General features: G+C 39.6%; 2 protein-coding genes across 9 annotated transcripts in view; one reads left to right on the top strand and one right to left on the bottom strand.

The window, feature by feature from the left end:
- Positions 1 to 25,928, top strand: part of LOC139791136 (aldo-keto reductase family 1 member B1-like) — a 369,405-nt gene that overhangs the window by 17,875 nt on the left and 325,602 nt on the right. The window lies entirely within an intron of this gene.
- Positions 1 to 25,928, bottom strand: part of CALD1 (caldesmon 1) — a 192,413-nt gene that overhangs the window by 7,370 nt on the left and 159,115 nt on the right. For 4 of the 7 annotated variants that reach the window (XM_071732965.1, XM_071732967.1, XM_071732966.1 and 1 more), the window contains 8 exons: positions 24,110 to 24,256; positions 21,831 to 22,899; positions 21,125 to 21,208; positions 16,043 to 16,191; positions 10,193 to 10,379; positions 8,431 to 8,571; positions 1,489 to 1,532; positions 1,318 to 1,396 (listed from right to left, as the gene is read on the bottom strand). In XM_071732965.1, the coding sequence (XP_071589066.1) occupies positions 1,318 to 1,396; positions 1,489 to 1,532; positions 8,431 to 8,571; positions 10,193 to 10,379; positions 16,043 to 16,191; positions 21,125 to 21,208; positions 21,831 to 22,899; positions 24,110 to 24,256 (1,900 nt within the window). The remainder of the gene's footprint in view (positions 1 to 1,317; positions 1,397 to 1,488; positions 1,533 to 8,430; positions 8,572 to 10,192; positions 10,380 to 16,042; positions 16,192 to 21,124; positions 21,209 to 21,830; positions 22,900 to 24,109; positions 24,257 to 25,928) is intronic. The other 3 variants (XM_071732970.1, XM_071732972.1, XM_071732971.1) reach the window with 1 other exon arrangement.

Genomic DNA, 25,928 nt, shown 5'->3' with positions numbered 1-25,928 from the left:
TGTAGATCCTACCTATCCACTCTCTTTATGGAGTTTAACATGAAGACTTAGTGCCAAATTAAAGCCTTTGGTCACTCTACAGTGGCTATGTCTCATCCAGAAAAGGTGCAGAGTGAAGCAGAAGGACAGAAGCTGTAAGCTCCTACTATTGATGATATGGGAAGTATCATGTTGATATTCATCTTTAGTGGAGGGGGTTGAGCTATCTTCAGCTCAACAAAGGTGCTAGAGGTAAGTCTGAACCTCAATATAGGTGCTAGAGGCAAGTCTGAACCTTCAGCAGTGTCCTGTATGTGCTTTTTTCATTGGGAAATGACTCACAATATAAAACTTCCCAGCACTTCTGCTTCCTGGCAGAAGGGTTAAATGGAGAACAGACACAGAAAAAAGCTTTCTTTGGCTAATTGATCTTTAATTACGGTAAGTTAAATGATAAGAAAGTCTACCTAATTACTGCTTCATTAGAATACCATGCTTTGATTCTCTTTGTTAATAAGAGGACAAAAAAAATCTAGCAGGGAAAGAATAAGTGCTAGACTTTAATCACCTATCAAGATAATATCCCTTTTTATATTAATCTATTCCCATTACAGTTAGTAACCTACTGAGGTTGGCCTGAGCTGTTAACCAGGAGCTTTCATGTTGCCTATACTCACTGATTTACAAAAAAAGCTAACTCCCCCCCTCCAAAACAACAAAAAAACCAAGAAAACCAAACCAAACCCCAAAAAATTATTTTTCCTTTGACTATGAAAAGAAAAAGCTATCAATTCTGACTTCAAGGCACATTATTAAGCCACTCCTTGTAAAAATCACCTTGGTCAAATTCTGCATTTGGATTCTGTTTTCTCTTTGTCACAACTTAACTCCCTAGTTCACTAAAGTGTGTCTTTCTTTGCCAAGGGACTTCACACTGAAGTGGCAGCCAGAAACACAGGCCCAGTTCCTGGGTCTCCCAAATAAGCTGCTGAATCAGCTTTGCTCAGGGTGACTTATTCAGCTCTCTGCTAATAGCAGTGTCACCAAGAAAAGGATGGGACTGTCGCTCAAGAGATGCTGACTGAGTCCTTCAAGAGCTACTCCAAGCCTAGAAAGAAGACAGAATAAATGTAAGGGAAGAGACAAGTCTGAATTTTTGTTTCAATATGTATCTAGCTGCTGTTTATAGGTGTGCCTCAAAGATTTTGTTCTTGAATTTCCATTAAAAAAGAGCTTGTGAACAAAACCCCCTGCAGTTCTTGAACAGAACAACGCAGACTGATTAATGTCCTGAAAGCCATTAATAATCAGAGCCACCATGAACTGGAATTCACTCACCTCAATTGCACTGGTGTATTGTTCAAGTCTACTGTCAATCTTTGAGACAACTGCTGTCGTATGGGTGGGTTTCATACCACTGTGGGAAGCAGAAAAAAGTGGGAAAGAAATTATTATTCCTTGTGATTAAACACTGCTCTTTTGACTGAACCTCCTGTTTTATTGCTTTACCTCTTCTGAGCGGATTTGTTCAAAAATTCTGCTCGCTCCTCTATCTAGAAAAGAGAGAAACAAAAATTATAAGTTTAGAGTTAATAGAAAGTCAGCCTGTACAAGGCTGGGCCAAAATGTAATTTTAAGTGTCAAAAGGTCAATCTGAAAGACATGCATTCCAACAGAAATCACCAGACACACACACACAGGTTTTGTAGTTAGGAGCCTCTCATCCTACAGGTTCATAAGGGTCATATGACATATGTCATAAGACATATTTTCCACATTTATATTTGCATTCTCCATATTTATCCAATGCCTCATTTGTAACAAGAAAATAAATCAACAATATAGAAAGCAGAAAAGGGGAGAAGCTTATTATATGAAGGGGGTGGGCACTAAAAAAATCTATGTCAAATTTCTTCCTATTTCCAACATAAGATATCTTATAAGGTATCTTTTAAGACAGACAACACTTTTAATAAAGTTTTTCACAGCTGAGGCATGGACTATGCCAGGTCTGGAGCTTAGCCATATACTCTATCTCATGCATGTTTTTGCAGGATATTGGCATTTTAATTTTAGCTAAAAAAAAAAAAAACCTATCAGACTTTCCTCTGCTCATATTCAACAGGGTCATTGCTCAGTCGATATCTATCAGCTGTTATTATACAAACTGGTATCTTACATTTCATCATTATTTTCTACTCTGTGTGTAGGAAAATATTGTAATGTTTCCAGGGAAAAAGAATCATGAAGGTCACATAAAACTTATTCCAAATCTCCCAGTAATTTGAAGACAACTCCATCCTGGAGTAACATTTTTAATCTTTTCACAATGGTGTGCATGTATCTGTGTTCTGAAATACTTTTATCAACTTCCTCACGTCTCTTCCACATTGTATTGTTCCACTTCTTGTCCCAGGCTTAACAGTTTCTCTTAAGAGCAAAATATACACAAGCAGCTCCAGGTGCTAAAAATTACTATTAATCAGCCTGGACGGATTCCTGGGGATTGCCTGATCTCAGTATAGGTTGTTCATTTTCAGGTTACTGCTGTGGCACTGATACCTTTAAAACATGGCAATGACAGCCATTCCCTTAAATGGCTCCTGTCAGTGCCCTGAGCATCCCGGCTAAAAAGCTACTGAAGCTCACAGCAGTCCCAGCAAAGGGCACAAATGTTTTATTTCTCAGGCCCATACAAGCAAAAAAATTGGGCAGTTCACTTCAGTGCAGAATTTGCCAAACAAGCTCATTGGAGGAGCTCCAGCTAACATCAGTCCAGCTCAAAGGCACCTCTAAAGAGCCAAAAAAATCAGGTACACAATTTACAGAGTCGTTTACATCAGCAGTTTTAGTTGCCAACATATGATGCAAATACAGCTCCGAGTGGAAGGATGGGCTTTGCTCGGTGTGTACCGAGTGTTTCAACCCACAGTAGTCACAAGATGGCAGCAATACCCCAGGCAGGAGCTGAAGAGACACCCACACCCCCACGGGTCTGGGGCCTCGGCTCTTCCTCTGCCTGGACATTTCAGGACTTAGTTTCAGCCAGAGGAAATACAGTTGTCATTGCCATAAAACAAGCAAGTAAATTACCTAATTAAATGTAACTAAACATATCTACGATGGTAACTTAAGACCTCTCCTCAGTTATGGTACAGACAGAAGAGTTTCCCACAGTGCTGGTTTCTGGGGTCATAACCAGCAACGAGACAGAATTAGGAGTTTATACCCACAGGAGAAACTGGTTTCTCCCATGCTCTGCATGAGCAGGTAAGTCCTCAGCTGCAGCAGTGAAACCCTGACCTGTAGCATGGACAAAGAACAAGGACTATACCAAAAAACCAGGTCTCAAGGTACTCGTCTAGAAATTCCTTAGCAGCATCTTCCAGTTCAGATGAATGAAGGCTCCACTTAAAATTTTACAGAAGGGCAAGATTTTTTAAGATGCTCAGAAGATGCTAACAGTAGACTCCTTTTATAGTCTTCCTGTGTGCAGGAAAATGTTTCTACACAGCAGGGAAACCTTGGCATCAGTAGTTACTGGTTTAAGAGGAGGATAGGTTGAGGGGAAGGTGGACATGGATTCTTGGGACTGTAGTAAAAAGACATGGGGCCACTGGAAACAGCAGTTCTTAGAGCACCTGCTGTGGTATCAGGAATAAATCAGGGATTCTTCAGAACAGGAGCGAGGAGGCAAACCAGAAAATAATTGAAACAGGAAAGCAGAGCTAGAAAGCTAAAAACATGGTCCTTTTCCCAAGGAAGCATATGCCTTGTTGGGATGTATAAGACATTTTCTGCACATTTATATGAGGATTTTTTTCTAGAGCATCTGCCTTAAAGCACAATATGCATGAAACAGAAACACAGATTGAATACACTTAGAGCAAATACACCTGTATATACAAGTGTATTCAACATACAGGTCAAATACATTTAGAGTGCACAGAAACATCTAAAGATCATTTACCCACTGCACACCACACAAATGCCATGCAAAGAATTTAAAATGTTTGGGCACATACAGTAAACAGTATTACAAAATAGATCTGTAAGAGAAATAGGCAAAGCAAGATGGTTAGCACAAAATGCAAGTTATTTCCTCAATTTAAGACCATGAAATAAGAATAATCCTTTTGCTACATTCATTTCAGTGAGGTCTTGTTAAATAGCTTGGACTACATTTTGTCACTGTGGAGTACTTTTCAAAACTTCTGACACAGAATACACATGTACTCTGAAGCATCAAACTCTCAGCCTCTAAATCATGACCATGAAGAACATAGGATCTCAGGCTGCATTTCTCCTACCTAACTTCAGCTGCTTGAAAGTTAAGCATTTGGTTAAAATTACTCATTTTCATTCCTTCTATAGTCAGTAGAGAGGTATTCACGTCACTCTAGGAAAGGTGGGATTCTTATCCACCAAGAGTGGCTCTTGCTTTCTCTATTGACTACCAAAGCTTAGATTAGACAACAAAATGCTTAGGTGGAAGAACCACGTGGAAATCCATTCTGAGTGGTAGTCACTAGAAGTAAAGTGGCTTCCCATCCCTCTGGAGTGGCTCACACACTCCAACTTCATTTGACACAGGTAGGCTTTTTCCTGCTGTCGGCAGCATCTGTGCAGAGTGCACCAAGTTACTCCAGTTAATACCTGCCAGATCAGAGTGCTGCTATCAGCATGAAGGACGAGGAAAAAACAAATTTCACAGATCCTGTTCTTATTATTCTATCTTCCCTCTGCTGCAAGAGTAGCTCATCTAGGCAGTACTGATTTCGTGGAGCCTAATTCTTTTCAGTCACTGCTTCAGCTGTCAGGTACTGAGAGAAACAATGAGATAGGACAAGACAAGTCTTTAAGGAAATTAAAAAAAAAACAAAAGCAGCCCTCAAACCCTGAAAAGTCCTATCTTCTAACTTAGCAGTCAGCATTGCCTTGAGGAGAGTGCAGGTTGTTGCACCAGCTCATGCTTCCCCAAGAGACATTCTCTGCAAAGGCAGGAGACATTTCAGGCTCCCAGCCTCCTGCCATTGCTTCCTCCCCTCAATGCCTAACAGCTTCTGCATTTCTGTAGTGGTGCATCTCACCCCCAAGAGGAGACTTAGTTCTGAAATATACTCTTCTCTCCTGATTAACCTAGCAAATACTTCTACAAGAAATCAGGAACACACCCTCCCAAAGAAAACATGAGGAATGAAATTGCCTCAAAATGAAAACTAAAAAAGCTTGTGCAGGGAATCTCATTCTTCTATTGAAGTGACATTTGTGTGGACTAAAGCGAAAGCATGAGCCAAAGAGGGATGGGAGAGCACCAGAAGTTGTTCCAGTCTTTACCCTTATTAAAAATAATAAAAAAATTAAAAGCAAAACAGAAGAGTGGGCAAAGGTGGAACAGAGGTTTGGTACTGCTGCTACTGCCCACAGGGTCCACAGAGGGTTCTGAGAAATCCAAGCTGCTTCTGTCCCTTAGTGATGAACTTGGCCTGTATTTTTGCCTGCTTCCTCTGCACTGATGCTGTCACTGATGCCCTACATGCTGCAGCAGGAGGCCTGCTGAAGTACTGTCTCAGGCTTCAGGAGAATACTTAATTTAACAGTTAAAAGAACTGGAGTTCCTGTGTAGATTATCACAGCAGTTGTTTCTAATTATAAGCAAGTATGAATATTATGTCTGTGTTAGTATACATACACTTATATTTGTGCATCCATGAGCCATGTAATACACTGGGATACATTGCACATCTTGGCCTCTCAAATCTGAGTCTGCATGTCATACTAGTTCATGGCCTGCCTGATGGATAAATACAGTGTCCATAAGAGGGCTATACACCATACTCCTTTTCAGTTTATTTCACTTTTTTCCTTTTTTTCTTGTAGTTCACTAGGCAAATAGCATGCCCTAATTTCCTCATCTAAGTCTCTATCAGGAACTTCTTTTTCTTCCCAAAAACCTACCATGTCAGGAAGGATTAAGACAGAGAAAAATATGTTTTGACAGATTGTGAGCTAGGGGAAGTTGGGATGTACCTATGTATCACACAGTACTTCAATATTAAGGCTCTTTATTTTTATTATTAATTCCAACACCCACATTTGTGCATTTGGGGTCCTCATATGACTCATTACACATTTAACCAGATGATACCTTAATCAAGCGAGAAAATACATGCCAGAAGCTTTCCAAGTCAAAAGATAACTTGGAGGGTGAACAACAGGCAACAAGCAAGCTGTGTACCAACCTGGTTAGACCAGCCTGAGAAGTCTGTCCAAATGAAAGGCAAAAAAATGCACTCTCTTCTAAAGACTAGAGTTTGACATCAAATTTGACATCAGGTTATTAAAATGAGATTATTCTTTTCCTGGCTATTGACCACAGAAGGCCAAGAAAAGGTTTAGGATGTGATACTCAACAATATTACATATCTGCTCTGGCCACACACAGAAACCAAACTGGAATATGTACAGTATTACCAATTTCTCAGAGAGAAAAACAGAGAAAGAGAAAAAATGTGTACAGAGTTGTGTATACCAGTTTTTGTAACAGACAACTTCTACATAACAAGCCATAAAAACTGGCAGAAATTATCATCATAAAAAAAGTTGGGCCTTGGATACTTAAAAACATTTGGAGAATTCCAGTTTTCCTCTAAAAATACACTTAATAGAGTAGTGTAGCATCAGTCCAAAAGTTCCCTGAAAGCTATTAACCTTCTGCCAAATCCAGTGTTTTTTCCCACTCTCCCCAGTATTATGATCTGTATCTTTCTATTATGTGTTTTCAAGTGTGATCTCCTCTCTTCTGAGTCATCTGTGAACTGAAGCTCCAAATGTATGTCATAAAAGGCATCTCAATAAACAGAAAGAAAAAAAATCCCTCCAAGGAGGTCTGGGAAGAAGCTGTACTTTTGCAGTGTCTGCTTTTCACATGGTGTTTTGAAAAAAACAAAAAAAACCCCCAAAAAAACGAACAAAAAACCCAAACCAAACCAAAAAAAAAAACAAAAAAAAACAAAAAAAAAACCCCAAAAACAAAAACAAAAAACAAACAAACAAATAAACAAACAAAAAAACCCCAAAAAAACCACAACAAAAAAAGCAAGAACAAGGAGCAATAAGAGCAGCAAGACAAAAAAATTGGCAAACTTTGTTTACAATGGTATTAATTAGATATTAGGAAAAAAATTGTCACCAAAGGAGTGGTGATGCATTGGAACAGGTTGCCCAGGGAGGTGATGGAGTTGCTGACCCTGTGGGTATTCAAAAAATGGGTAGATGTGGCACTTCAAGAGATGATTTAGTGGTTACACTAAATGTAGGACTGATGGCTGGACTTGATGATCTTGAAGATCTTTTCTAAACATGATGATTCTATGATTCTGTTACATTATTCTAATTCTGTCCTTGTAGTTCAGGTTCAGATATGTCTGAGAAGTCAAAGGCAAGTTCAGTCGAAAGCTTTTATACACTGTATTTGCTAGAACTGGACCCAAACCAGTATAGGATTGAAGCTCCAGACTGGTTTAAAGTACAGCTCTGTGCATGGAGATGTAATTTGGACCAAATGCAGTTTGTCACCAAATACAGTTCTTAATCCCATGGAGATCCTCTTCATGGTTCTATAAGTTTTTATCTGATAACCTCCCACCTGGTTCTTATGTCTCCTAGTGCTCACTAAGAGACCTTTTTTTACAAATATTTTGGATTCTTAAATGACTAATGATACAAAATAAGAAAAGAATTGAAAACGATTAATAGATCCATAGTTTGAGCTTGAGCTGAAAAAACAACTTGACTGAATATCAAAACAAAGTTCCATATCATTTCAGTGGGGCCAGGATTCCTCTTCCATGCTGAAAGGCCATTTAATTGATTTATCTGAGTTGCAATATAATATAGGCCTCAGAAGACCACTTAGAAATTCCTTCAGCAACAGAATGGTTTGGGTTTTTTCTCTCATGTAAGAAAATTAAATCCAGCCCAGTATTTCCAGATATTATTTCTAGGGGGATTAGACATAAACCAGAACTCCCATATGAGGTAGTTTCAATTAATGATGATCATGCTGAATATGCATAAAGACAAAAGAAGAAAGTACTTGTGGATGTGGAAAGAGAGAGAACACTTCTGATCTCTATCTACCCCAGTTCACAAAAAATTTAATTCGGAAATCAACACAGTATTATGGCTCTAAGTTTCCAAAATAATTTTCTCTTGAAGTAAAGATCCTTTATTTGACATTTTTCATCACCAAGAACACTGTAGATTCTACTTTTAGAAAGGGTCTCTAACTTTCAACTGTCCCATTAAATGAAGTTTTCCAGCTTAAGGTTTCAGGCTAAGGTCTGATTCAGAGCATTGTTCCAGGTTTGATTTCAAGTATTTCCCCACTGCCTTGGTGCAACCCCCATTGCCTTTTATGTACTACATAGACCTGAGTGGGGAGGTTACCTTGAGAGATGACCCTTTAGGACTGAAGCATTTAAATGGCTTCTTGTCTTCAGATACACCGTCTTCTGGCATTTTTTGACGTTTTTCAGCAGCTTCAGCCCTTCTCCTTTCAATTTCTTCTTTCATCCTCCTCTTTTCCTCCTTAAAAAAAATATGAATGGTCTTATTCTTCCAGGAACTATATTAATATTACAGGGCTTTTCAGTTATGCAAACATTTACCGATTTTTTTTTAAAAACAGATTTTAATTGCAGTCAAAAGAGTTCAGTGACCCATCTGAAATCCAGCAATGTATCATTGCTAATCCATCTCTGTGTTAAGAAAGCAAAGAAGACAGCTAGTCTGTGCTGCTTTACTGTCTCCTGACAGTGAGGTCACCAGATTCATTGCCATACAGTGCCATGTAAAAAGAGAAAAAAACACATTTATAAAAAAACTCAGATTCAGTGTCTCTTTATGGTTATGTATTATAATTGTAGTGGTCTCTTGCCCATCTACTCTGGCACTTGCTGTGCCAAGGTTAATACTTCAACAAGGAAAAATCAATAGTTGCCAAAAAAAGTGAAGATTAAATGCTTACAGTTTTACCTCCAAAGAGATAACACTTTTTACTTCATAAGCAACCACAGTGAGAGCTGATAAACAGAGTCTAAACAGCAAGGTATTTTCTATTCTCAGTATCTGAGAACTCACTATTGAGTTCTACTGTACAAATCCTGAGTATTACAAAGCAATTTGCATTCATCTGGCAAATGCTATTATTATTATCATCTATCATTTGTTTTCCAAACAAATAAGATTCCTAAATGATGCATCAGAGATTTGGAAATCCTATTCATAGGGTCCCTTGGCAGAGAAAGTACAAGGAAACAGATGTGCTTGGGGACTCAGTATTTAAATAGACAAGGATATCTTCCTAATGAGATCTAGCCCATTTTAACTATATATAACATCAGCATTCCTGCTCATCTGCAGCAGATGAATTTTGACGTCTGCTCTGTAATTCAATTTTTGTAATGTCAAAAAGAGACCCCGAATAAATTAAGATCTCTGTCGCTATAACACTGCCCCCAACATTTTGCATCATCACGAAGAAATTCACCACTGTTGCAGATGAAATCCTGACTCATGAAGACATTCATGAGGGTCCTGTCTTTCCTTAAGATAGAACTGTTCCTTCCTACCCTGGATGACTGTGTGTTTTACCTCAGGTCCTAAACTAATGCATCTATGGGATGTGGTCACTTGGTATCAAATATAGCATGCCTAGAGTTAAATCTGAATGTTATAAAACAGGGTGATTTTAATGCTGTGTAGCATATTTGAAATTAAGGTCTGTTTATATACAATCTCCTGAAAGACATTAAGAAACAGGGAAGCCCAGAAGAGCACAGGGCCCAGAGGGACCAGGTAATAGGTGCAATTTGAAGCAAAGTCACAGCAATTCCCCACATAGCAGTGTCAGATCCAAGAATAAGCAGCATGCTTTGGCCTGCATGCTTTGGCTTGCTCTTGCCTTCCCTATTCCATGCCCATTCCTCACCTATGAGCCATTCTCCAATGGCCTCATTCTGCCCTTCTGTTAAACAAAGCCCCACCAATTTTTTTGCTTAGAAAGATTTTTTGCCTAAGAAGTTTTTTTGCCTAAACCTGGCTGTGATGAGGCACTGTAAAGTTGTTATCAGCTACTGCAAGGCCAGTGGAAGCTAGGTAGTAACAAGAGAATTAAAAAAAAGTCCAGTACTTCATATTTTACACTTACTTCCTCTCTGGCTTTTCTCTCAGCCTCCTCCTGTTTCTTCTTCTGCTCCTCTTCCTCCAGGATTTTCCGGCGCTCCTCCCGCCTTTTCTTCAGTTCATCCAGCTCTGCCGTGGCCTCCTGCTGCTTCTCCTTCAGCTTCTCAAACTCCTCGCTCTCGCTCCTTGCTGTCCCTTTCAAGCTGGAGCGGCTGGGAAAGAAATGAAAGGTGATGCACCAGGGGTTTTCCCTTTCCCTGTCCAGGGCCACGCAATGCCACGCACTCACCAGCAGCACTCAAAAATGCTGCCTTATAAGACTTTTTGCTCCTTGTAAACCGTGACAGGCCCAAAACATTTTTTTCCAGAGTTAATAAGCTGGGATACTACATGAAACACTCCTCCCATGTTCTTATGGGGAGGAAGGAGTCTCTCATGTGAGAACTAAGGACACCTCCGTTTTTAAGAAAATCCAGTACCTGAGTTAGAAATGTTTAGTATCTCATGTAAACAACAGCAAGCTGTATCATACCTGCAGGAAGAGATGATCCTCCATCCAGAGGAGGCATCTATCTAAAAGCATGTTTGCAGGACTGGGTGTGATTTTGCTCTGGGGTGACCTTATAGAAGCCTTCCAGTACCTGAAGTGGGGCTACAGGAAAGCTGGGGAGGGACTTTTCACAAGGATGTGTAGCAATAGGACAAGGGGTAATGTCTTTAGACTGGAAGAGGGTAGAATTAGGTTAGGCTTTAGGAAGAAATCTTTTATTGTGGGGTGGTGAGACGCTGGAACAGGCTGCCAAAAGAAGTCATGGCTGCCCCCTCTTTGGAAGTGTTCAAGGCCAGGTCGGATGGGACTTGGAGCAACCTGGTAGGAGGTGCCCCTGCCTTGGCCAGGGGGTTTGAAACTAGGTGATCCTTAAGGTCCCTTCCAACCCAAATCAGTGTATGATATCTCATCAGCATCTCTGTGGTACACAGTAAATTGTTAGAGTTTGACACTTCTGCTCGGCTGTTTATGTCTGAAGTAAAACACTTCTCTAAGCATATTGTACTTCAGGCAGAAAACAGAGCAATGGAAAGCCATAACTAATTCCTCTCTGTTGATTTAAAATGACAAATTTACATAGGAAACTAATAACAAAAATATTATGCAATGTTCCGTGTAATAAAAGATGCACCGATCCTTTGCTTTTAAACACAAGTTTTTTATAAAAAAGTTTTTTAAAAAAAGACAAAAATAATCGGCAACAGTGCAAATTACTTGACTAGTGGAAAACAAAAGGAAACAAAGAGAGGGGAGAGAATCTTACAGTTTTGACTGTGCTTTAAAAGACCTAAAAAAGTTCCTATCTCAACCATAATACCTATAACTTTAAGTCTCTCAGCTTGTATGAACAGAAAGGTTCATCAGATCCTTTGCTGACATTTTCCAGGGAAAATATGACTTTTTATTAAGTTACTAAAAATTATTTAATAACGGCGTATTTCCAAAGGAGAAAACCAGAATTTTTCCAACCAGCTGTAATGTATGAGACAGAAAGAATAAAAATTAAATTAAAAACAAAAAACCCCAACCTATAACAAATAGTTTGCATAAGTGAAGTACATACTTTCAACAGAGTCAGATAGCATCACCTAGATAAAAAATTACCACACTGATGTTTAGTTATGTCTGCTCCCTAAGTGCATTTAAAATTTAAAATTGACAAGAAGATAGGTGGCAAAAATCATTGTGCTATTCACAAGAAATAGAAAGACAATTTATCTATGGATTTTTTGTGAAAAACTTCCTTCTCTGTTCTGTTGGCATTTTTAAAAGATGGATATTAATGAATTTATTAATGCAGCTGGAGTGTCGCAGAGTATAATACCACAAAGCAGTACAAATCAAACATCCCAACAATAACTGGTAGAAATAATTAGATTAGACATGAGAATATGAAGGACAAATATGATATACTTTTACAATCTGGTGAATCAACCCAATCCAGCAAGCATGCTCTTCATCCAGATAGATGTCTCATCTAGATGGAATTAACAATTTAAAACAGGCTGTGGGACCAGAGCTGAATTGTCTGTGGTTCCACTAGCACAATAGAATATACCAACAGAGTCATCTGCCCTGACATGATCTTACCAAATTGGATGCCCTTTCATTCTATCACAGCAGGAATGATTTATGAATTGTATCATTTAAAAAATATTGTAAAACAACGTAACCAAACTGATGCTAGTGTGTGAATTCTGCTGATGTACTTCATCTGTGCAAGTTTAACACTGAAGGAGTAGGGCCTGGCACTTACTTTGTTTACTTGGTTTTAGAAAAGTCTTTTCTATGTAAGTTTAGCATCACAAAGCACAGCTAAAAAAAAAGTCCCAGAGGCCTATGTACTTATGTACTTGCAGCACATTCTCACACCTGTTTTTTTTACCTCAAATTACAAGTACATAATATATATTTCCCAAATATCAGCTCATCACATTCCATTTCTGCTCCAGGCCCTATTCCTGAATCATTTTTGCAATGCAATCACTTAAACCATGAAAACAGAACCATGAAATCACTCTCCACAATGAGCATCAAGTTAGTTTAAGTGGTCACAAACAAGAGTTTGCATCAGTCATTGATGACTAATTAAAGAAATAATGTTTTTTAAATGAAAAATATAATTAACTGAAACACTGGGAGAAAACATTGGAAACAATATTTGAAATTTCATTTAGCCCACCCAAAAAAAAAAAAGTGAGGACTGATATCTGAGGTGTAAGATGATTTTGGGTGCCTGGCTTGAAATACCTCTGATTTAGTGTGCAGAAGAACTGAGAACCCAGAAGGTTCCACAAGCCTCTATAAGGTATTGAGTATTTCTAAGGATTCAAAGCATGTATCCTGCAGAGGCCATGAGAAATCCCTGGCTCTTTTAAGGCTTTCCTGTTTCAATGTAAGGTTGTAGCCTCTGTTACAAGTATCCCAGAAACCTCACAATTTTTTGTTTGCTTGGTTGGTTTTGGCCTCTGAAGTCTGTATTGCCAGCCCATCCAGACCTGAAAGCTTCAGGCCCAAAGCAGGTGGAAGATGTTGTTTCTGATAGATACAATGATATCCCTGGCAAGGGCAAATACTCAGCCCTCAGAATTATGAGAACTAAGAACACAGCATTTGCCAAGATTCCCTCAATAAATAGCAACTCTGGTTTATATCAGCACAGAATAAAGGTTAGTCCTCAGCGACTTCAGTGCAGATAGCCTCAATCAAAGCTACTTTCAGTTTTCAAAGCTACTTTCAGTTTTCAACTCGTAAAAGTCAAAGATTGAATCTAGTTTTAGTATTTTTTGTTGGAGACCTCAGGTGCCTATTTTGTCTTCCTTGCAAAGAAGGACATTTAAAGTTTCTAGTTTATTCTATTCTCATGCAGCATACAGGACTTCCCCCATTGGTACAGCATAATTTGAAACAGCAAAACAATAAACTGGTAGTAATGCTCCTGATATTCCTCCACATCTCAAATTTCTCTGTTTACAACAGATTCTGGGAATCTCTGTTCCCTGCTGCTGACAAAGGGAAATTAGTACTGAGATGCTGGGTGGAGGACAAGTTTCATAAGCACCTCTTTGGTGCTAAGAAATACAGTTTGTCAGCTTTCAGACAAGGAGGAAAAGGAAATAAGTGGTTTGTGGAAGCCAAAACCATCAGAATAATGTGAAAAAACATGTTACATCATATTTAGGATTTTTGCAGTCTTGTGTGAAAATAGAGAGGAAGGCAGGTGGGAGAGGGGAAGGGGAAGCCATAAAATTCTGTATTTCTCTTACTGACTGATATAGACAAACAGGACACAGTAAGATTTTTCTTTAGCCTTTTAATTCTAGTCCTCACCACTGAGTTAGCCAAGTTATACACTTCCTTAGTAATACCTCCTATATTAATGTAAAAACAAAAAGAAAGATAGGTCAAAACAAAGCTCTGCACTGTGGGGGCTGTTGGAAAGAAAATGGGCCAAGAGCCTTAATTCAAACCTAACAACCCAATGAACACTGTTTTTTGCTGATATTGCCATCTCAAGTCTTCTGCTCAGCTGCTAAAAGACTATTAAACAGGCTTCTTCTCACATTTGGGAAACAGTAGAAGAAAAACAGAAAAAAGAAAAAAAAAAGGAATGGAAACTCAAATCTGCATGTTGCCACTAAGGTCTGTCTCCCACAGGAAGTAAAGCAAATTAAAACACAACAAAAATATTTTTAGAAAGCCATTCTCATGTTATTGATGATGTGACCCAAGTCATGAAGCAAGGCAGTTCTGAGCAAGCCGATTTCCTGCTGTCTCTGCCCATCTCTGTCTGTCTTTTGGCCTTAGGTCAGAGTGTCTCCAGGGACTTTTGAACTGCATTTTATTTTGAGAAAGTTTCTTTTTCCCGGAAGAATCATGAGGGGAATTCTGAGATACAACAGCAAATCCCATCTGCCAAACACAGTTTTCTCAAGGTGCCTGGAGAGCTTAACCTTTTCTTTGCCTATGTCAATATAAAAGAGGAAGAGAGGGGCATAAGGAAAAAAATATTTAGATTTCTGACTTATTCATTCCTGCTAAAAGGAAGAACTTCTACTCTGCCTTTTAGCAGGCAGAATCCTATTTTAATAAACTGTTCACTAGAAATTTATTACTTAAATTGAATTTCCCAATATAACCATAGGGCAAATACTTTCTTGAAAAGAAATATAAAAATGGAATTGTTATACAGTTTATAAAAAAATTATATTTTTTTTTAAAAAAATGCACATTTTGGTTGGGAAATGTTTTCACCTAGCTGAAAAATCACTTTTATAGAGAAGCCAATAATTTCAAAGTTTGCCTTGAAATCTTGAGAAAAGCTCTTTCAAGATTTACCAGCTGGATTGCACTCAAAACCGATACGCAGAGTCTGATTAAAAGCAGGTGGGTAATTGGAAATGGGTCACTTCAGTAAAGGTTGAGATCTGACTTGGAAAATTAGAGAATACACAATTTGGGCTGCTGTCATTATTGGCTTCTGTGCACGTCTTAGAAATAAATGTCGTCCAAGTTAGGAATACCCAAGCTGGGCTAAAATAAGGCATTTTTCTCTACAGAGAGGGCAAGGCTATCCATTTCTGCTCTCTGTCCTTCATTTTGTTACTGCAGCAGCTGTGAGGGCAGCCTGTCACACCTCGAGTCCTGTGTCCAATTCTGGGCCCCTCAGTTCAGGAAGGATATTGAGGTCCTGGAGCAGGTCCAAAGGAGGGCAACCAGGCTGGTGAAGGGACTCGAGCACAGATCCTATGAGGAGAGGCTGAGGGAGCTGGGGCTGTTCAGCCTGGAGAAGAGGAGGCTCAGAGGAGACCTCATCACTCTCTACAACTCCCTGAAAGGAGGGGGTAGCCAGGGGGGGGGTTGGTCTCTTTTCCCAGGCAACCCTCAGCAAGACAAGAGGGCACAATCTCAAGTTGTGCCAGGGGAGGTTTAGGTTGGACATTAGAAAGAATTTCTTTACCGAGAGGGTGAGCAGACATTGGAATGAGCTGCCCAGGGAAGTAGTGGGTTCTCCGTCCCTGGAGATATTTGAAAAGAGACTGGATGTGGCACTCAGTGCCATGGTCTGGTAACTGCAGTGGTAGTGGATCAAGTGTTGGACTTGATGATCTCTGAGGTCCCTTCCAACCCAGCCAGTTCTATGATTCTATGAAAATAGGCCAAGAGCTCTAATTCCTACCCGCAACCCAATGAATGCTGGAGCCTCTGATAGTGTTGCCAACCCAAGGCTTCTACTCAGCTTCCACAAGGATATTAGCCAGAGACCCAGAGATGTCCCCAGCTCTGATATAACATCAGCAAGCCTAATGCTTACTTGGAACTTACCCAAAAGCATTCTCAGTAGATTTAAGTTTTGGGGCAGTGATTTCACGCTCTCCATTCTGTGCCTTTTGTTCAGGAACCCCCTTCTTACGATCCCAGATACTTTTCACTTCCTCTTTGGGTGCTTTTCCTTTGTCCTTGTCATCTCTTACCTGCTCAGGAGATATCATAAATCACAGGAAAAAACAAGAAACAAACAAACAAAACAAAAAACAAAGAAAAAAAGAAGTCACAATGAGGCATTCTAAATAACAGGTAAAGAATGCAGATTTCTTGGTATTAATGATTAACTAAGCAACAGTCTCTCTTCAATATGTTTATGTTTATGGCAGTAGTCTGTAAAGCTCCAAAATGTGACCAACCACCCGTCTACAGTGGTGAACTTAATTAAAGATGAAAACAACTTGAATAAAATTAACAGTCCTCTGTGCAGGTTTGTTGTTGCCATGGGACTACGCTATCCCATTGCTTCAGTCTGAAGCTGCACCCCACTTAGGCACCCAAACCCTCATGCCTCCCACTGCAGTACCATTCACCTGCTTCCTACTAAGATTCTGGGTTTCAAACTCTTTGGGATTAGGCTAGTTGATATATTCTTGACACAAGCTTTCAGGTGCTGAAGCAGTAAAAATAACACATAAGCTTCACTGATCGACAAGTTTGCTCAACAAAGTTCACGCTCTTTCCAGTGTCATAGGAGATGGATACTTCAGTATTGCAAGAATAATGGCCAACAGATAAAATTATCTTTATATCAGACTAAAATTTACTCCGACAAAAAGCACAGTCCTACTAGGGTTTAGTCATGGATAGTGTTATCAGAGATAGATATTTAATCCTATGAAGAGGCAAAAGTCCTCTCTATAAAGATTTGAACAAAAATACAAAGTTTTTTTTTAATTATTATTAATAATAATCAAGTATATTTAATGCATGGATTTCACTCTCCAGTATTCTTTCAGGCTTATCAGCTTGAAGTATTTATCAATACTGCAGATGGACTGATACAATGCTGAGTCATGGCTAGACGCTGGCAAGAGGAGAAAATGGACTGATTAAAGTTCCATATCCTCAGGGTGAATTATTCCTACTCAGCAGTTAAGAGTACCAACCTAAATTAACTTTCAACAGCAGCAGATGAAACTTTTACCTCCAAAATACATTTTTTGTTAATTTTTCTTTTTCCAAATCTACCAAGTTGGAGAAAGATCCTAGCAAGAAATACCATTTGTGAAAAATACATGTGCAGATCTTTAAAAAAACCAAATTTTTGTATCTTGGAAGCCTCTTGCCATCTCATTTTCTAACTAGAAAGAAAAAGAACTTAGACAACACTCCTGTCTGCCCACAGATACTTCTATGGAGTTCCAAGCTGCACCTCAAAGTACAGACACACATCCTCAAATCAAATTTGTAGCCTTCCTCATCAAAGAACTTCTGGAGACAGAATAACTTTATCAATAAAGGATGAGTTCAGGATCTTCAACATCAGGTCCTCCCTGAGGTGGTGTATTAAGCTATTGGGTGAAGTCCCAAAGCTAGCCTCTGATTTTACCTGAGGCCAGTTTGTTTGCTTACACAAAGTGGTAAGAGGGACAATGTACTCAATATACTACAATTGAGTACGAGGTGGTTAGAGAGCTTGAGTAAATCTGATGTTAGTGAGGGATGTTGGACACAACCCTCAAAGGCACTTGCTCTGTCCTGAGAGCAGAGAGCAGCAATGCAAACTTTCCCCATCCTCTCCTGCCAAGGGGTTTTAGCCACAAGCTGGCAGAAAGGCCCTGACAGACAAGAAGGGAGTTCAGTTTCCACAACTGTGCATTCTTTGGCCATGATGTTGCAACTGCTAGCAAACAAAGCCATTATTACTAGCAGCCTCAAGGAATAGTTTTCTGTTTTCTAGGAGCTGAGCTGAGACAACTGGAGCTATTCATTGAGCCTAATGAATGCCAACAGACAGTAACATCTTTTGGGTGCCCCCAAATCTGGGCAGGATTGTAGCTAGTGATCATGTTCACAGTGAAAATCATTCCTGCCTGCTAGCATTCTGCTAACCCTTCAGTCCCACTCAGTGGGATTCTGAAATCAGCAGTGTTCATCATTACAAGATTTCACATCGGGATGTCTGTGTTGGGATTTTGAGAGCATAAGATTTCCTTTGCTGAGATTTTCATCAAGAAAGTCTCATTTAAAAGCCAATGCTTCTAGCTGCCTGATGTATTGAAGTCCACTAGGGAGGGTCATATTTGTTACATCTTAATTGAACTAACTGAGAAAACCGATATTAAAACAATATAGTTTAAAAATTAACAGGCTAGGAAATAGCATTTCAGAAGCCAGTAAGATTTATGGTAATGTGTCTGCATTTGAGAAAACTATTAATCCTGCTTGGCCTCTTTACTCAAAAAGATGATAAAACAAGCTATCACAGAAACATTTCACTGCTTTTGGGTCTAATCCTTCTCCTATTAATTTTGATGACAAAACATAGCTCAATTAGCTCAGAAGTAGAAACCATTATGTCCCATTCCAAATGCAGGCCACAGAAAAAGTACTTTTCTTTAGTCTCCTTGCTTCCCTAAACTGCAGGCTATTTCAGCTTCTGCTGAATTCATTAAAAAGGACTACACCAACTCCAGGTGGAGTAGACAGGTGGTATTACCTGAACTGAACACAGTTTACAAGCTCTCACACATCTTGACCATCAAGTCAAGATAGAACTGTACCAAAAGCATGCTCAGCTAATTTCCAGCTTATTTATGTTTTCACCTTTCTCTATAATGCTTATTCCCTGTTAGGATGTTATGCTAATATTTAAGAGTTGACATTTCTAAATCTAGAGGGTGAACACCTTCAGACCACAGTGAAGCAGTTATGGAGGTTGAGGCCATTTGGCAAGTTTGATTCCTTATCTGGACTCAGTTACTTTGTGACTTAAAAGCTGTGGGCATCTGGGTCTAGGGCTTCCACTTGGAGCCAACTACCATACCCAAATACCATGAGAAAAGCAACTGTTGCAGCATGTCTAGCCAAAGTGGAAGCAGGAAATACCAGGAGTCTCACATCATGAGAAAGCTTGCTCTTATGAACTTTCCAGGCCACTTTTAAGAACCAAAAATTGTGGGGCAGTTCAGAAAAAGAGATGGGTTTTTCTTGCTAATTTGATCGAAAGCTGAACTTTGAGAGCCAGAGAGTGGTCACATTAAGAAAAGACATGTGCTTTGCGTTGTACAACAGCAAAAGCTAAATCTGATTTTGTAGTTACTCTGTGTATCTTCAGGATCGTGCTTATGATATAATGCCATCCTCTAAACTGCATTCAGAAATTGGCCTCACTGAATTTTTATGTCCCTGAAGCAGGAAGACTGGAGATGGAAGCAGGATCTTGACTTGTTTTAGAGTCTGAGGTTGTCAATTTTATTTCACAAGCCAAGAAGCAACAACTGATACTTCAAAACTGAGCAAAACACTTTGAATGCTCAGCTTGACAGAAATGAAAAAGATTTACCTCTCAGTGGATGGGTATTCAGCATTACACTGTAATTGGGGGTCTATTCAAATTGTCCCATCTCAAGAATCCAAAAATGGAAGCAGTAATATCACAAGTCACTTTTAAAAGTCTTACCAGTTTTCTGGAATAACCTAGCCTTGTGGCTATGGTTTAGAAGCATGATGACAGCTCCCACAAGAGTCAACTCACCTCTACTTAAACACAAGCCAGACAATTGTGTCTCAAGTCCTTCTCCAAATCAATATATGTGGTCAGTTATGGTCTCCTTTTTACATTTATTTCTAATATTCAAAGATTGTGTGCAACAGAGAATACTACAAATGGATTGCCTTGGGAAGAATTCTTAATATAATTAATCCCTTATTTTATGAGCAGCTCTTTGCTTTCACTGTTGGGTTAATTTAGAGTAGGGTGATTGTTTAGTTTTTCTAGGGCACTATTCTGAAGCATCTCCATGAGGCCTCATTTAATTCTCCTTTCTAGAGTAACTAGTATTGCCAGTCTCTCTCCCTGTTGATTAGGAACCTTTCTTCTAACCAGCTCATCACCCCATTTGCTTCTTCAGTCTTCTATGTTCCTTGCTTAAAATATGGTACCTTGGATGATCAAGCCAGGTAACCGGACATAATAATTTGTGGCATGCTTTGCCATCATCACTCTCTAAGGGTGAGCTAAGCATCTACAGCATGTTTTCAATTAATACAACTAAGGACCCTGTACCAGGCCCTCTACAACCTTCAATGATCCTAAGCAGTTGGACAGGCAGCAAGCTGCCTGTTACCAGAGCTCTGTGCAGTGGTTCCCTTAAAGCCACACCAACTTGGCTGAATCTAAATGGGTCCAAACTGCCAAGTCTCTGACCAGCCTAGATATCCAATTATAACCAGGGGCTATTTTGATACCTGCTGCACAGTTTCTACACAACACTGAACATGTTTCCCTGCATACAGCTGTAACCTGAAGAGTAAATGGTCTCCAAATCTGTTACTTACCATACAGTAAAACACCATGGCACCAGCTCCTGTGTTTACAGTGGAAATGCAATGCAGTAAATTTTGAAGGTTTTCTCTTTAAAACAAAAGAAGAATCTTGGGTATGCATAGCTTTTATCATGGGGCATTGTACTCTGAGAGAAAAAATTAGTTAAGGCAGTCAGGTGGCCAAAGGATCTAGATTATGGTTATTTTAAGATTAGGTCACAGTTATAGGGGAAAAGTTCACAGTTATGTGGGAGGAAACCAGGGAAGAATGATTAGTCAATACAGTCCTGAGAAATTTCTCCCTAGGGTGCAAACCACACTTACATTATTGACCAAACTGAGTTTCCTGAAATACTTGTTCTAAGACAAACAGGACTTGGTTCTGAAGCCCCATAGGAACAAAATATTTAAGTATTACTTCATTTTAAGCATATCAGTAGCTTCATCCCTATTTATTTCAGCAGGATTAACCATGTTCTTGAAGTGAAGCACATGCTTAAGGACTTTGCTGAATATGCAACTTTGAATTAGAGATCTCATTTATTTTCTTGAGTTTTTCTACAACATCTAGAGCAATGGTTTATAAATTACCTGATCTTTTTTGGAGGTAGGCTTGAGCTTCTCATCTGGTAACTTTTCTTTTTTAAGTTCCACTTTAAACTCTACTTCTTCCCCCTTTGTTTTTGGGTTTTTAACAATTTTTTTTTTAATATGAAAACATTGCATCTGTTTGCATTTTTATTTCTCCACACTGTGTTCACATACCAATCCTGTGTACAGCCACATCTCCATCATACGCTGCTTGTGCCCACATCTCCGTGTGCAGTTGTGCTCCCTTCCACCCTCTCCAAATGCTCCCACATTCCTTTTCCTCTTGTGTGGCATCATGCTTACATGTCCCAGCAAAGAGCCCTCTCTTGTGATTGCATTTAACACATGTATTCCTCACACAGTTTACCAGGTGCTCACAATATCTTGTGACAAGATGTGTCTGCCTCCACCTCATGTGTTACTGCATTAGCCCAACTTACAGCAGCAAAAACCATACAGGGGTTTGAACATGCAAGGTTTTCTTTGAATGATGGAGTGAGGTCAAACATGCCGTGCACTGCATTATTGGTGAGCAGAAGTAAGGAGCTTTATTTTTAAAAGGAGAAAGCAGGAAAGAGGCATGAGTATTAGTCATTGCAATGCAGGACTAAAATGTGAGGTGATTCCAATCCAATCTTTTTTTTTTCTTGCATTACATTCCTCAGAAATCACAGGTGTCTTATTTGGTGCAAAATGTTTACTGTACCTGTCTTATTAGGAAAGCTGCTTGAGGTTTTTCCTCTTGTACTTTCTTCTGGTTTACCTGTTTATCTTCTATTTTCTGTTCTTCCATCTTTTGTTTTTCTTTTAATTTCTCTGCTTCTAGCTTAGCCTTTTCTTCAGCTGCCCTCTTTTCCTCTTCTGCCTTAGCCTTTGCTCTTTCCTCAGCTGCCCTCTTTTCCTCTTCTGCCTTAACCCTCTCTCTTTCCTCAGCTGCCCTCTTTTCCTCTTCTGCCTTAGCCTTTGCTCTCTCTTCAGCTGCCCTCTTCTCCTCTTCTGCCTTAGCCCTCTCTCTTTCCTCAGCTTCCCTCTTCTCCTCTTCTGCCTTAGCCTTTGCTCTTTCCTCAGCTGCCCTCTTTTCCTCTTCTGCTTTAGCCCTCTCTTCCTCCTCTGCTTTCTGTTTTTCCTCAGCTGCCTTCTTTTCTTCCTCTGCTTTTAACCTCTCCCTTTCTTCTGCCTCAAGTTTCTCCCTTTCTTCTGTCTTCTGCCTTTCTTCCTCAGCCTTTTCCTCATCTCTAAACTTCTCTTTATCTACAGCATTAGTTATACCCTGCTCCCCTTCTGGCTCAGCATTTGTGCCATTCTCTACTTTGTGTTCCTCTGCATTTATAGCTAATTTTTTGGTTTCTACAACCTCTTCTTTATCTGTGGATTTCTCTGCTGTCACGTCTACCTGATTTTCCTCTATGGGGACCTCCTTTGGTTTGTCCTCCTTGTCTTTTTCTTCTTTTTTTTCCCCTTCTTCCCCATCTTGCCTCCAGTTGTTCCTTTGGTAGGACTTGGTAACCGTTTCCGTTTCCTCAATCTCATAGCGTCCTCGGCGTGTTTCAGCCTTTTCTTCTTTCCCCGTGGTCTCGTTTTCTTCCACATTGTTTACTTCTCTCCTGCTGGGCAGTGACAAGCTCCCATCTGTGATCGTGGGGTCAAATTCCTTTTGACGTTCCAGGGCTTCTTGTAGACGTTTTTGGCGTCTCTCCTCCCGTCTTGCCAGCCTCTCCAGTAACGCAGCCTCGTCATCTTCTCCCCTTGTGGTTGTAGTACGCTTGGTTTCCTCACTACACAGAAGTGACAATTTGACATTAAAAAAACAAAACCAAAAAAACCCAAACAAAAACCCGACATAAAAAAACCCTGGCCTTTCTAACGATGTAGGCACTCAGCTGGTTTTAGAAAACAAAAAGCTTGCTGTAACATCATTCTATGGTTTGAAAACACAGCAGGTTGTACGCTTCAAAATTTAGCAAAATTATTCTGGGGATTAAATTTTGGCATTTCTGGGTGTATAGGAATGCTGTGTTTCACAATGTCAGAGCCTGGAAAGGTTCCATTCTAGGCGAGCTCCCATTGCCACTGAAGATGCCAGGAGTCTTACTGACCCCAGTAGGCACTGGAACGGTCCCTGACACTTGGAGAAGCTGTAATATGAACAGCCCTGAAAAAATTCATCCCCTCCCTCTGCAACCTGCATCATAATATTTAAAAGACTTTCACTTGCTTTGGGGCCCCTTTCAGCTTGGCCTGAAACATAGGTGTCGTATGAAGTCTTCCTACCAAACAAAATTTTGAAGATGTTACACAAGCAAGATACTTTCTAACTTCAACAAACTTCTCCAGAAACAAGAAATTACTCCTTTTCAGCAACACGATCCACAGGTAGGGTGCATAATGGGATAGCCTGGCAATTACAGGTGCAGCAAGGTTTTGATTGTACAGGGAAAATAGCCTGTTAGAAAATGGAGTGAGTTGAGTGCCTAAGACATTCTATTCAACACCTGCAGGTATCAGGACTGCATCTCAGTCTCAGTCCCCAAAGCTTCTTTTACTTCTTCAATATTCAGCTGTTTAATTCTTCTGTGTACAGGCTTCTTCTCCCTACCTTTTTTTTTTTTTTTTCTTTTTTTTTTTTTTCCTCCTTTATTGTGGAAAAGGATTACAATTTACAATCAGAAACACTGCTGTTTTCATACCTTTATCCATTCTCCTTGCCTTTAACAGAAGGATACTTGTAATCTATTTGCTTGGTAACACAATGCATATTTCTGGTCTGTTCTATCAATTGTGTTATGGCTACTGGAAATCTGGATATTTTATTTCTGACTGTGTGAAACTGAATAAATGACAGAAAACTGGAAGGGCAGCTCTGTCCATACAGCTTGTGACAAGTGGTGCCTCAACCCAGAAACTTTTCTTTTTGTCTTCAAGATAACTTCTCCACTCTGGACAAATTTCCTGTTGATGTCTCAGCAAGCAACATCAGATGTTTACCTGTTTTGGGCATTAACTTCTGATTTCTCTGTTACTTCTCCTGATAGATCTCCTTCTTCCTTTTGCCGAAGCCTCTCCTGTCGAGCCCGTCGGCGACGTTCTCTGGCAGCTTCTTCCTCATCATCATCATTTCTCTGGTAGGACAGCCTGCAACAGAGCATTAGGGATAGGAAAACAAAGGGGCTATTGAATATAGGATGCTGTGGCTGAAAATTTACAAAAGACAGCTGATCAGAGCACAATAACCATGGCTGAAGTGACTGCTCAAAATGCTTTTTAGAAAACAAACTACCCAGTTGAGACACAGAGCTCCAAACTTGGTTTGTTTTTCTTTTACAGAAATGAACAGTCATACATGACAAAAACTGTCATAGTGAAGGCAGCAGCCACACCACATTGTCAGGGTGCTCCTAGAAAACGTCAAGACCAAAAAAGCTCAACTCCATGGCTGAGCAAGCATTCTGCTAGACTTCTACCACGATCCTGCCAGGATGCACACAACAACATTTGAGCAGACTATGGCTCAAGCCCATGGAACTGGACTTAGCCAAGCAGCTTTTCATTAGGCTCCCCCAAATGTGACAGCATTCTAAAATTGAAAGACTAGAAAGCAGGGAGACACAAGTATGACAGTGGTTCTCAGTGCTCCGCTTTGAGTGCCAAACATCTGACACCTACAAAATTTTTGTGAACTGGGAGCTCTGCCCAGCCAAATCATACAGGATCGACACTGTGATGAAAGCCAACAGCTGAGAACCCATTGTGCTCCTCTAACCCAACAGATGATTACATTTAGTTTCATCCTACTTGAAAAGGAAAGGAAGACATTACAAAATCCTAGTAATCCTATGGCCCATTCAAATCTTTGCTGAGGTGCATTATTACTGGGTGAGATAAAGGGAAAGGCCTGCATTCCTCTTCACTTTTTGTGCAGGGAAAGTGAAATAGGAAGTTAACACATGCTAGGCTCCATCAGGACATTATTGTACTTTGCTTCCAGAAATGTTCTGATACAGAACAGTTAAGAAGTCACCCTTCCCCATGTAGTCACCCATTTAAATCAGCTGTACAGTACAGCATTGCACATATAGGGGGGAAAAAGAGCTCTGTACCAAGTAAAAATAAGCTCAGTTAAAGTTTCTATTTCAAGGCATATTTTACTATTAAAAGCAACTAAACCATTTTGATTAAGTCATGAATTTGAGTCTTTGGGTCCTAGCTTCTCCCATCGCTTTGTTCTGTCACTGCTTTTGTCATTTTCTTAAAGGGTGAAAGTACAGGATCATCAGAGATTGAATAATCCAAGTTTCAAATAAAAAAAAATTAAAATAAAATTAAATTAAAAAATTGAAATTATTAACTCAACTCAAGCTGAGCCACTTGCCAGCCCTAGGACAATATTTTCATCCCACGCAACTTTTCTTGGCCTCTGTGCACTGAAGGATTTAATTTGCTACTTTCATGCTTCACTTCAAGAGCTTGCAACCTTTTCTTTGTAGAAACAGCTCCTTTCAAAGAGGCTGAGAACCATGAGCAGCACAGCCATGAAGGATCACAGTAAGGGGAAGAAAGGAAGGAAGCAAATTAAAAGCACTGGAGGTGAGACACAAGGATGGCAAAGAAAAATGCTTCCTGACATTTGCAAGCAATTTAAAGGGGGATCAACATTTCATTTAGATCTAGAACAGAAAGCATATGAATACAATAATAAACCAATGGAGTCTTTAATTTGCAGAAGAAAAATACTCTCTCTGGAATAAAACTGCATAAGTAAACTAGCCACAGAAAGACTACTTGTTAGTAAGATGTTCTGGCTGCA

This window comes from Heliangelus exortis, chromosome 1 (genome assembly GCF_036169615.1).
Source record: "Heliangelus exortis chromosome 1, bHelExo1.hap1, whole genome shotgun sequence".
NCBI lineage: Eukaryota > Metazoa > Chordata > Aves > Apodiformes > Trochilidae > Heliangelus > Heliangelus exortis.
This window is presented reverse-complemented; position numbering and strand designations above follow the sequence as displayed.